Source organism: Lolium rigidum, chromosome 6, assembly GCF_022539505.1.
Source record: "Lolium rigidum isolate FL_2022 chromosome 6, APGP_CSIRO_Lrig_0.1, whole genome shotgun sequence".
Classification (NCBI taxonomy): Eukaryota; Viridiplantae; Streptophyta; class Magnoliopsida; order Poales; family Poaceae; genus Lolium; species Lolium rigidum.
Window position 1 is genome coordinate 1,275,618 of NC_061513.1, and position 12,803 is coordinate 1,288,420.

The 12,803-nt window shown below is 45.7% G+C and overlaps 1 protein-coding gene across 1 annotated transcript; it reads right to left on the reverse strand.

The window, feature by feature from the left end:
* Positions 1–1,428: 1,428 nt before the first annotated feature.
* Positions 1,429–3,888, reverse strand: LOC124667496 (protein LATERAL ROOT PRIMORDIUM 1-like). Its single transcript, XM_047204763.1, has 2 exons — positions 3,231–3,888; positions 1,429–3,105 (listed from the first exon to the last, which is right to left on the reverse strand). The coding sequence occupies exons 1-2, from the start codon at positions 3,871–3,873 to the stop codon at positions 2,738–2,740; spliced, it is 1,011 nt and encodes a 336-aa protein (XP_047060719.1). The 5' UTR covers positions 3,874–3,888; the 3' UTR covers positions 1,429–2,737.
* Positions 3,889–12,803: the final 8,915 nt, after the last annotated feature.

Sequence of the window (12,803 nt, forward strand, 5' to 3'; positions counted from 1 at the left end):
GAACATGTAAACAGATAAATTGTGTTTCATTCCGGTACTAACAGAGTCATCTAGATAGATAAAAGTGGGATGTCACCAGTAATGGAATAAGCACATGCTGTGTTACCCAATATCAAGAAGTACAAATATAAAGGCAACATTCATCACATCATTTCCCTGTCAAGATGCATCTTATCATTTAACAAACACAGAACATTGATAGGAATTCCATTCCAGCAGAAAACATAAGAGATACAGAATAACTCGACTAGCTCAAATCACGGTGGGTACTATCCAAGAAAATGCAGAAGTGATTCTTTGTTGAGAATTTCATAATCAGCAACAAACTTGCATCAGTCAACTTTAAAAAGGGATCCGTAACAGTACAAATGATTGTTGCATACAGCTAGCATACATGATTATGATTTGAAGTATGGCAATTCACACAAAACAAGCCATTGGTAAAGCATAACATACTCAGATTATACATACATTGAATCCCAATTTACATCTAATTTCACTCCACCATTCGAGATTGTAAATAAACCCAATCATAAACCACGACGGACAGTTCAGAACCCTAATGACATCTGGGTTCCCAAGCATGTTGACCATTTTTCTTCAGTTGTACTTACAAACAGTTTACAATCTCAAGAGGAGGGCTAATATATATCCCATGGTAAAAACATGCTATGACAGAGATCTTATTACTTTTAACAGTGTGTGAGATAATAAAAAAAAAACTACTTTCCTGACCAACAATTGGCAAGCATGTAATTGTCATGGAATCGTTAATTGAAGTCCTAGGTCACAACTGAGGATCAGTAGGAATCCGTGGCACACAAAGAATGGTTTAAGCATACCAGCCGGAGATTAACAAATGTCACCATGTGAGAGTTGGACGAGTCAAATGGATCACCATCGTCATCATGAAACGACAACACAAGATCATGTCCACATTACAAGGGGCGTTGAATTTGTTGTCTATTGAAAAAGAGACGTGGGAGAAGATAGCAAGGCATCATAAAAACATGTGATGAATGTGTGCATATCTATTACACTACAAATCAACAGATTGTGCCAATCATATGCCTCAACACAGCTTGTCAAGTGCCACACGTCTTTGTACATAATCCAAAAAAAATTTGTATATATCAATACTGCTTATATAAGAATGGAAATGCCCAGGACAGTAATCTAAATTCTGGAATTATGTTCTTTGACGCGGCACAATCTAAGGAGAAAAGGACTAACAAACAACAGTAGCTTATCTAGTAACGAGTTAAATAAAGATGGCATCAGAAAGGGAAGAAGTCCAACAGTAAGAGCTAAGCAAAAGATTGATTGGTCAAGCGATAGCGCAATTCATGGAGTCAAGGCCTACGACAGCTCTAAGTATACCATCTATACTGCTAATTGACGAAAATAAAGAAGCAAGACGAACAGTAACCGTGCTCCCCAAAAGATGGCAACAGTCGACAAGGCGACATGGAGGAATTCAATCATCACACACATGAGATAATAGCAGCTTTGATGATGACAAGATAGCCCAGCGACTAACACCAATCCCAAATTTTTAAAAAGTTGTTCGTGGCTCATGACTGCCTATGCACCCATGTGCATGATGCCACTAGCTGGTAGAGTAACTTGTTACAGTGGCATAAGCAAGCTAGCCTAGCCGACCAAAAAATTCACCCAACAAGCAAAGGCAGCACCGCAATCCAAGGCAGTGAACCAAAATCAATCAAACATGCATGGGTTTCGCTTTTCACACGCCTTTCTTTCATTTCACATCTTGTCAATCCTTGATGGGATCCTGCACGGGGGAATAAATATGGAGGCTAGCACAAAAAACCATGGAGGAGGAAGCAACCATGATCCTGCCCCCTCCTCATGCATCCTCTCCGAGTACTATACAAAACATGCCAATCAAAAGAAGAAGATGCAAGCATAGTTTAACACGTAGAGTAAGATAAGATGATGTATACTAAGCGCAAGAATTCTCTCATCACATGCATTACACATTGGCCTCTACTAGGACACAAGTTCCAATGCAATTAGTAGAAGATGCTCTCCAAAGCACAAAGCTATGCCAAGAATGCATATGCCTTCCGTTCCTATCCTACCTACCCGTGGAAAAAGATGAGGAAAAAAACATGCTGGGCGCAGTGGAGATGAACAAGAAGATAGATAAGCGTGCCATGCATTGGATGCCAAATCAGGCACGCAAAGAGTGGAAGCCAAGCAAGTGTAACAAGAGTCAAACTTTTCAGCTCGGCCTCTCATAATCTATGGTGAGGATGAACAGTGCACGCCTCTGCGTGTCTGCCTGCTTGAAATGATGCCCACGGCCTACACGGTTTGCACCCTGAGCAGATCCCCATATATGGAAAGACAGGCAAGGCAGGCATTGGGAACATGATAAGAAGGAACCACAGGGCATAAACCAGCAGGCAACACCTTGCTATAGCTGTGGATGATGATATTGCATTATATTCTTTTCTCGAAATCCCCAATTATTATTACTTTCAGCTACGTACACTAGAAAATGAAGGAAGTACTAACAGGAACTAGACTAAGAAGGATGGATTCTTCCATGTTACTTGTACAGCATGAACAAATTAACAGCAGACACCATGCATTGATCGATCTCCTCTACTAGCTAGTGAGATCAAGCAATGAAGAGAAGAAGGAAGAAAAAGAATGGTAATGATGGATGTAAGCCTTACTCTTCTAGCAGCAGTTGTAGTACTAGCTCTCAGTTCATGGTGTTACCATAGCCCGACCCGCCAAGTATGTGCTGATGACTAGCTCCTCCGCCGCCGTACATGTCGGAGGGCGCCATGGAGGAGGAGGGCACGCCGGCGCCCCTCCCGGCATTGCCACCGCCGCCGAGGTGCAGGTCTGACATGCTGGGCACGCCCGCGGTGGAGTCGATGTCGTTGCTGGCGCGCCCGTCGTCGACGCCCTGGTCGTAGAGGAAGCCCTTGAATACGTGGCCGTTGATGGTGACGGCGGCCTGGTACGCGTACTCGTCCTCGCCGTCGTCGACGGACGTGACGCGCACGCACCTGAACACCGCCGGCGCGCGCACCTGCCGCGGCAGGCTCCCCCTGAACGACGGGTCTGCACATGAGTGACGGAGATGTTCATCAGCGGAACTGCATCGAATTGCGGAAGCGTAGTGCATAGTTTTTTTTTAGCGCGCAGGAGGCGTAGTGTAGAATTGTGACACCATGGGCGTTAGATACCTTGATGGCTTGAGGTGGTGTCGTAGCTGCGCGGCGTGGTGGCGTTGGATGTGGAGGTGTGGGAGGTGGCCGCCTGCTGGGAGGAGAGGAGGCGAGGCTTCTTCGAAGCGGCAGCGGCGGCGGTGGCCGGGGAGGGTTCGGAGCCGCCGAGGTGCTGTCGCTCGCGGCGGCGCGCGGCGGGGACCCAGGTGCTCTTGACGTGGGTGGAGCAGTCGAAGCCGCGGCTCTTGCAGCAGGTGCGGCACCGGCTGTGGCTGCAGTCCTTCTTGGCCTGGTTGCCGCAGTCCTGGCACGTGGCGGTGCCGGACCCGGACGAGCCGGCGGCGCCCGTGTCGAGCATCGGGAGCGGCTTCTTCAGGTAGAAGGCGCCGAGGCTAGGGTTAGGGTTGTTGCCGCCCGACGGCGGCGACTGCGGCTGCTGCTGGTGATGCTGCGAGGAGGAGGACTGCCAGAACTGGATGCCGCTGCTGGCGGCCGCCGCCGCCTTGGCCGCGTCCGGATCGAGCACGCAGGGGCCGGCGGAGAGCAGCGGGAAGATGGGGTCGGGGTTGGATGCGGCGTCGTGGTGGTGGTGATGGTGGTGCGTGTGGTGGAAGGACGCGGCGGGGGCCACGACCACCATCCCGACGTCCCCCGCCGCCATGCCGTAGTTCAGCGCGGCCTGGTGGCGCGACGTGGCGGGGCCCCAGAGGCCGGCTCCCAGCGAGGCGCCGGAGGCGGCCGCGGCCGCCGCGGCGGCGCTGGCATTGAAGCCGAGGGAGAGGTCGTCCCCCCGGGCTGCTCCTCCGCCGGCTGCGGCGGCGGCGGAGGAGGCGACCCAGTCCGCGAAGGCGCCAGTGTCGGATGGGAAGCGCCGTCCGGAAGCCACACTTATACCCAGCGGATTCGACGGCCGCGCGCGGCGAGATTAAAAATGCCGGCCGGCTAGAAAGCTACCAGTGTCTACCTCCCGAGCTCCTACGGTGGCAGGTGGTGGCCGGCGATCCGGGGGAAGAAGAATAAAAGTTCTCCACTACGCACGAGAGAGAGACTGGGATGGCGTAGAAATCAGAAATGGGAATAGGATAGCTGAGGCTATAGCTAGGCTGCGGCGTCTCTATCGCTCCAATTACTAGCTAGCTAGCACTGCATCTCGATGGAGCGCTTCCAAGCACCTAGCTCCCTAGCTCTAGCTGCCCCTATATAGTACCTTGCCTGGCTGGGCCTATCAATCTAGCTACCAGTACCTAGCTTCTCTGTCTCTTTCCTCCCTCGCCTTTATAGACTAGTACCTCAGCTTTTCAAAAAAGATTGTAAATGCTTTGTGATTTATATTTGCTGATGCAGCAGGAGGAGAGAATAGAATCCTAGAATGATGGTGTGGAAGCACCATGTTTAGGCCATGAGCAGAGAGAGATCCTCCAGAAGAGAGAGAGATGTTGGTGGTGGTGTGGGGGCTCTGAAGTTCTTCTGGGAAGAGAGAGAGAGAGATGTTGGTGTTGTGGATGGATGATGATCACTCGCTATCCGTCCGTCTTTTTGGCGGTGGAAGGGGCTTTTATTGGCTTCCCTTGTCCACCTGCCACTGCGCCTGCGCCTGCTTCGGCCTTCCGAAACACGTCCAAACGCTACGCTGGACACTGACCACCTTCTTCCTCTGCTGCCGCTTCTGCGGCCGCACCTGCTAATGCTGCCGCCAGCCGTGTTAACAGCCGCCGCAGTGTTGGGAACATGGGCTCTACTCCACTCCAACTGCGATGGCCGGTGGACAACACCATCGCTTCCTCTGGTGCTAGGTCGGTAGCCATCCACGTACGTGCCCGCCCAAGGATTTGGTTAGGTAGCCAAATACAACATCCTCCGCTTGGAAAATGTATAAAATAGACTAAATTTAAAGTAAAGTGAGTGAACCAATATATTAAAAATACACTAGATACTAAAGTCAGTGAACCAAAGAAAAGTGTTTCAATATCTTACATTTCCAAACAGAGGGAGTACTACACATTTATCAGGCGGTTACCGGAATTCCCAATCTTGAATGGTAAATTAGTTTATTATGCAAAAAAAATGCAATCCATTTGAAATACACGTTCACTAGCCCACTAACCGAAAATGAACCCTCTCGCGAATACATGGCGCCAACGAGGCGTCATATACCAATGACCTAGGGCCTATCTTGTGTTCCTCACCCTCTCGCCGCCGTTGAGGGGCACGGCCAGGCAAAGCTCGAGTTGTGCTAGCGGCGAGGCCTCCTTCGGTGGATGTGCTCCCTCTCTCTATCTCATCGCGGTGCTAGGGTTTGGCGACGGGGATCGCCGGCGCAGTACTGCAGACCTCCGGCGATGGCTCCAGGCGACAACAATGGGGATGGTGGCTTCCTTGTGGTGTTGCCCTTGCATCTGTGGCCAAGTCCATGCCTGATGTCTACTCTGGTGTGGGCATGAAGGGTTGGATCGCTGGCAGCGGGTTGGCGTCGTGGCACCCAACTGAGATGTCTGCTTGGCACCGAGGTGGTGTGGACGCCTATGGGCTATGCAACCGTGACAGTGGTGATGCTGGAGGTGGTTCATGCCTTCTCCCATGGTTGCCTGCTGCCTGGCCTTGGAATTGAAACTCGCGAGACAAACGCCACTACTCGTCTCGACTCGAACTCGACATATAAAGAGTCGAGCTGGGTTTCAACTTTTCTCGTTAAACGAGTTTGAGCTAAATGAGCCGAATTCACCAAACTCGTGAGTAACTCGTTTAGCTCAGTAAGAACTCACATTGGGATGTACAATCTCATCAAAGAAACAAATCAAGCTGAAATGGCTAAGTCCAACCGGCCAAGACCACTTGTGCTTTGTGATAACTCAAGTACACATGTGATTTGTTGACTTGTCTTGCAGTGTTTCTGATTTGAGCTTTTGGGACACTGTACGATTGTTTGTGACATGGTACTCGAACCATGTGGTCCTTCTTCTCTTTCGTGGTAGTTGTCATGCAAGGCGAGTCGTTTATCACCGTGTTTGTAGAGGGTGCTTTATTTTCCGCTTGCCAATGTATTGGGTGAAGTTGTAACCTTTTTTGGCAAAGTACTTGCCATCTTGCCTTTCTTTTGTATGATTTATATTCATTCCATGGTGTATTCTCGAACATTTTGAATTTTATTTGAATTTATGTTGGCTGGTCAGTCCAACCTAAATCATATATGCTATGCTTTCTCTGGGACCCCTTGTTTCAATTTATTTGTCTGAGATTTCCAAATTCCTTCTCTCTAAACATTATATTCAAAATATTTAAATAACATTTGACTTTGAAAATTTAAACTTTGTTTGAGAATCTCGCATGTATTTTGCATGTTCTCTCCGATAACCATGGTTAGGTCATGCCACCGGGAGCCCCCCCCCCCCCCCCAAAAAGACCCTCCAAACGGTCGTTGCTCGCTCCAGCCCCAAAAAAAACGTCACATCGGCACCGCCAAGCCGTAACGGTAGGTTGACGGGCCCGAAAATCGGTCCGACATTATCGTGCCGATCCCAATGCGCATAGGTCGTACGGATGCGCGGAAATGCTCACCGCATTGGATTGGCTACATGGGACCTATAGCGCTTGTTCGGCGGAGCTGTTGGGCGCCATTTAGGATGCGACAATGAAGATCGCCGATGAAGAGCTCTCAGGCCCTTTGGAATTTTTTTAAGAGGAAAGTCTATTTTGAACCCTAAAACCGTAGAGGTTCGGTGAAATGAACCCTAAACTCTAAATCCATGTCATTTGTACCCTAAACTAGTGAATCCCGCTCCAAATCAAACCTTAGAACTGTTTGGCGGTTCGGGGAGAGGATAATCCTGGCCGAGAATATCTGTTGTCTCACTAACTTTATGGTTTCACATGTGATAACGTTGCGACTCCAAATGCAGAGTGTTCCGTCAGCAGAGTATTTTCTCGAAGAGGTGACTCGAGGGTTATATCAAACTCTCGGGGAATTGAGTAAAGAGGTATCTCTCCCTCTCTTTTTCTAGCAATCTTGCAAGATAAAATAAAGTCTTGTCTCCCCAACTCCACCGTGTGTTTGTCAAGCACAAGGTTTCGTATTAGTAATAGTATAATAATGTAATAACGAAAGTAAAGTAAACTAGACAAATAAAGTAAACTAAGTAAAATCAGAAAATGGTTGATTGTTTTGGGGTTTTGTGTCCAAAGAAGATAAGTATTTTTTTGTATTTTCGATTAAAATAGTACAACAAATAGAAAGTAAGATAAATATAATGGAAATGTGTTTTTTATGATTAAAATGGGACTGGGGTTCATGGGTTCATTTGTCTACTCTCTCTTTAAGAGTTGTAGCGGATAATAACAATTCATCAATAGGATATAAAGAACATAACTTTAATATGTGTAAGATACACATTCATATGGGCATCACGTTACAAACATAACACATGCATTCACTTTATCCATAGTGAGATAGAAAAAGAAAAGGCAAAGCCATAATAGATCATGAATTTGTTGTCACTATCCAATCACTAAAACCATGGTATTACATCTAGCACACACATCACCCCACACATGTTCTTGCATACAAGTTGGATCAGAACCAATACTTTAGAACTGGGTACATAATATGCATATATATATATATATATATATATATATATATATATATATATATATAGGGTCGCACTATTCCGAAACCGGTGCTCAGAATAATATTCTGAGCATTTTTCTGTGTATATAGGGAGCGGTCGAGCGAAATACAAAGAAAACCCAAACAGCATCTTCCCGATGCAAACCATCACGATCTGATCCAAAACTGCCGGCAGGTCGCCCCGCGCCGCTCCATCTTCCCCGCCGCCGGCAGGGCCCCCGCGCCGCCCGCCTTCTCCGCCGCCGGCAGGTCTCCGCGCCGCCTCTCCTTCCCCGAGGCTGGCAGGCTCCCGCGCCGCCTCTCCTTCGCCGACGCCGGCAACTGCCGCCGCCGCCTGCCCCGGCCCCTGCAACCGCCGCCTGCCCCGGCCCCAACAAGCACAGCCGCTGCCTCCCTCGACCCCAGCTAGCACCGCCGCCTCCTCCCCCGACCGCGCAACTGGCCACGCCGCCGACACTTGTCCCCGCGAGTGCGCGCTTCCTCGATGTCGCCTCGGATTCTCCGGCCACCGCACGAGTTCACCCCGCCTATCGACCGTCCACGCTTGCTCGACCGGTCTAGCTTAGCAAAGCATTCATCCTCTTCCTCCTTGAACCCCGGTTGCACTGCTTTTTCTTTGAACTGTCTCTGTTTCTTCCGTTTCGGCAGTACAGGCTGCTTCAGGTGAGAAGTGCAATGGCGCAAAAAGAGAGAACGAGGTGTCATCTTCTTCTAGCATGACAGATTCTACCAATGGTGATATTATCATCAATTGATGGAACTTTCAGCATAGTCAACGGAAGCAATTTGAACATACCAGAATTTGTGTTGATTCTCTCTCTCTTGCCCGTGGAGCAGCAGTTCTGTTCTTTTTATTCTCTACTGCAGCTTGCGCGTGCTTTTTTTTATTCTCTACTGCAGCTTGCGCGTGCTAGCTAAAGCATCTATGTACGTGTGCATTTCTAATTCTCTCATGCATATTCTCCCTGTATCTCTATGTGTATGTGCAGACTAGTCGATGCCAACGGAGAAGTCCAATCGTATAGTAGTGAGAAGTGTAAGTATATGATTTTGGAATTGCAAAATTTTCTGAATCTGGAAGTGTGTCACATGGCCATCCCGTCCTCTTCCCCATCCCAGCAGTACCACAAACATGAGACACGGCCATGTAATAGGGCATCGCTCTGTGCTCCTCCACACAGCAACAGCAGTTCACGAAGTGTGTGGTAAAGAACTAGTTACTGCAATGCCACATGGATGTCCGCGCGCCATCAACGGGAGTTACTCGCGCCGCCGCAGCGCCATCCGTGCGCCGCCCTACATCCGCCACCGACCTCCCGACGACGAGACCTTCCTGCCCCCACGTTGTGATAGCTTCTAGTTCTTCTCCCTGTGGCGGCGCCCCATGCCACCCGATGACCACTGCAGACCGCTGGCGGCGCCCCATGCCACCCGATGACCACTGCAGACCGCTGCACAACGAATCTGTTAATTGTTGTGGTGCTACAACAATAGTTGATGTGCACTTCTGTTTTCTTCAGTGTTTTACTTTTTTTTACACAACGCTTGCACTTCCGTAATTTCTTATATTCTTTCGTTGGGCTGGTAAACCGTTTTGCATACCGTGGCTGCAAGCAGCTTAGTCCGTGTTTACGTTGTCTAGTTGTGTGACAATGCATGAGCCCTCAAAGATGCGACCATGGCCCTAATGAGTGAGCAGATATCAGAAGTACAAGCGTCGTGGAACTCAGGTGGCCCTTCCCGAACTGCATCGACACCTTGGATGGATAACAAGGAAATAAGGATATAGAGCATATGTGTCGTGGTTAATAGGAGTAGGTGGTCTTAAAATAAATAAAAATAAGTGCTTTTAAAATAGACTACATTATAATATGTATTCTGTAGAAGAGGTTTCACTCGGTAAGGTGTATCTATTTGTTATGTATTCTGTAGAAGAGGTTTCACTCGGTAAGGTGTATCTATTTGTTATCTAATTCACTTGTGGTGAAGTGAAAGTGTATATACGTAATTCACTTGTAGTAGCAACGGACCTTCTTTAGTTGTCACTGTCTAATACTAAAACAAGATAGGAGAAAACGATGCAGCAGTATAATCATTTTAGTCTCGGCACTACAATCGTTATAGTCTCGACAGTGTAATCTTTTAGATCCAAGCAGTACACATCGAATAGCTCTGAAACCTTCTATACCGAAAGAAAAGCGAGAGATGGGATAAAAGAAACAAGTAGAGCACGTGCGGCGTAGTCGTGGTGGCCGAACACAGCGGGGGACCAAACAACGAAAAAGGTCTTCAAAATATGTACATAGTGTGTTCCAGAAAGGTGAAAAATACACTAATTATGATGGTCCAAATGGAGTCATAAACTCTTATATTCTCCGCATGTTGCTAAAAGGTGACAAAATGTACGAAAATATTTGTTTTTTTGTCCAAGATTCATTTAAATAAGGAGATTTGATAATTCTTGGAGTGCAAATCTTAGGTTTTACGGAAGTACATAGGAAAAATAATAAAATCATCTATTTTTTTTATCTCACGGGAAGTAGTGAAAGTGGTCTCAAGAAGTACAAGCGGTGACTATGCTAAGTACACGTGGTCATTTTTTGAAGTGTTCAAAAATAATTACCAGAAAGTACACATGTCAACACTGGGAAGTACAATTGATTAGTTCTGAGAAGTACTCGGTCCATCTTGTAGTGCATTAAAAATAATGAAAAAGCATCCAATTTTATCGCATGGGAAGTACAAGATGTGATTACCAGAATTCCAAGCGGTAACTATGGGAAGTGCAAATGGTCGGTTTAGTAAGTGTAAAAAGAAAATCGCCACGAAGAAGTTCACATAGCTACGTTGGGAATTTCAAAGAATACGATCCGGAAAGTAGATTCTCCGGAGTTGAGTGTAGGGAAAATTTATATAATTGACGACTAGAAGTTCAACCAGCCGACACGATCAGTACACCCACTTTATAGAGGAAGTACAAGAAAACCGACAAAATCAAAATTTAGAAAAAAACAAAATAATCCCGTCATCTGCGAGGAAGTACGAGCAGTGATTCCGAGAAGTACAGGCGGAGACAACAGGAAGTACAAGCGGTAATTACATGAATTAAAAGTGTTCAAAGAAAATATCCCCACATAAGTTCACATAGCAAAAAACATTAATAATCACATCACCCCGTCAGGAAGTTCATATACTTGACAATGAGAAGTACAACCATTCGACACGAGCAATACACCCACTTAATATAGGAAGTACAAGAAACCCGACAAAGTCCAAATGTAGAAAAAAACAAAATAATCCCATCATCTGCAAGGAAGTACGAGCAGTGCTTCCGAGAAGTACAGGCGGAGACAACATGAAGTACAAGCAGTGAAATCCGAGAAATACCCGCACATAAGTTCACATAGCAACGTTGTGAAGTTCAAATATTAAGATCCAGGAAGTGCATAATCTCTTAAATAGAATATAGTGACAATCTAAAATTATCATTTTGATGCACACATGCTAGTTTTTGTAAAACACTCTATTATCAAAATATTTCGAGGAAGTACAATCACGAAGGCCAAGAAGTACAAGGACATGTCGCGGGAAGTTCAGATGTGCGTTGTTGTGCTGAGCATTTTGTGTGGTCGTGGACCTCAAACGGACACCGTATGAGAAACTTATAGTCATTTTACTGAACACTTTCGTGAAACAACACCGAGAAGTACAATCGCTTTTCCCTAGAAGTGCAAGTTCGTGTCGAGGGAAGTTCAATGCTCTGTTTTTACGGGGCGGAAATCTATTGTTCAAATCTCATCGATTTGATCACCAACCACTTCAATCATTGTCACCAAAAGCTTTATATGGTAGAGTATATGTCTAATTTCATTACCTACAACATTTCACAACAAATAAATGTATCTAATCTATCAAATTCAAATCATTATCCCACAAAATATACTGGAAACATGATTTCAAAACTTCTAAAATTACTTTTATACCATTTGGATTTGGCAAAAATGGTAGATACGAAAAAGATGCGCCATTTTGACACCTTTCCAACTGTATATCATTTGCATTGTTTAAATATACCCCATGGAAATCGCGGGGAAAATCGTTCGGTACCCGTCACATAAAACGGGCGGACAGTAATTCAAGTTAATATCTTAAACTGTAAGGAATTAGAGAAAATAATTGGAATAAAAAAGTTGCGCCTAGTCCATAGCTTTCCAACGCCATATCATTTGCATCATTCCGACAAACGGTTGAAACAAATCATCCAAATTACTGTCCGCTCGTTTTTAAGTACGTCCGAATTTCGGTATTTTCAAAATTGTTCAAAAACTGTGAGGATTTTGGAAAAACGTAAAACATGAAAAAGTTGCGCAATTTCATTATCTATCCAACGGTATATCATTTGAACATTTTGGATAAGCAACTCGAAAATCGAACTAAAAGTTCGTTTTCTGGCCATATAGAAGCGTTTTCGTATTTTCAAATTTAAATTTAAACCGTACATAATCTGCAAAAGTTGTGAACATGAAAAAGTTGCGGTTTTTCATTACCTATCCAACGGTATATCATTTGCACATTTCCTCCAAATGGTTGAGAAAATCGTAGTATAATCAGTAGCTCTGAAGAAAATGGGAAGTTCAGGTAAGTTCCGATAGAAAGGTCACCCCTCTTATCCAGGAAGTTCAACCTTGTGTCCAGAGAAGTTCAAGTCGGTGCTCAGAATATTATTCTGCAACCGGTTGCAGAATAGTGCTGGTATATATATATATATATATATATATATATATATATATATATATATATATATATATATATATATATATATACACACATCTTACACAAAGTGCAGTTAAATCTCGTAGCGCAATCTCATAGAATAAAGATTTACCACATATAAATAACATATATGACCATAATCATGTTGGGCAGGTCATATGGTACTAAGATCTATGAAGGACATGGGAGAAATA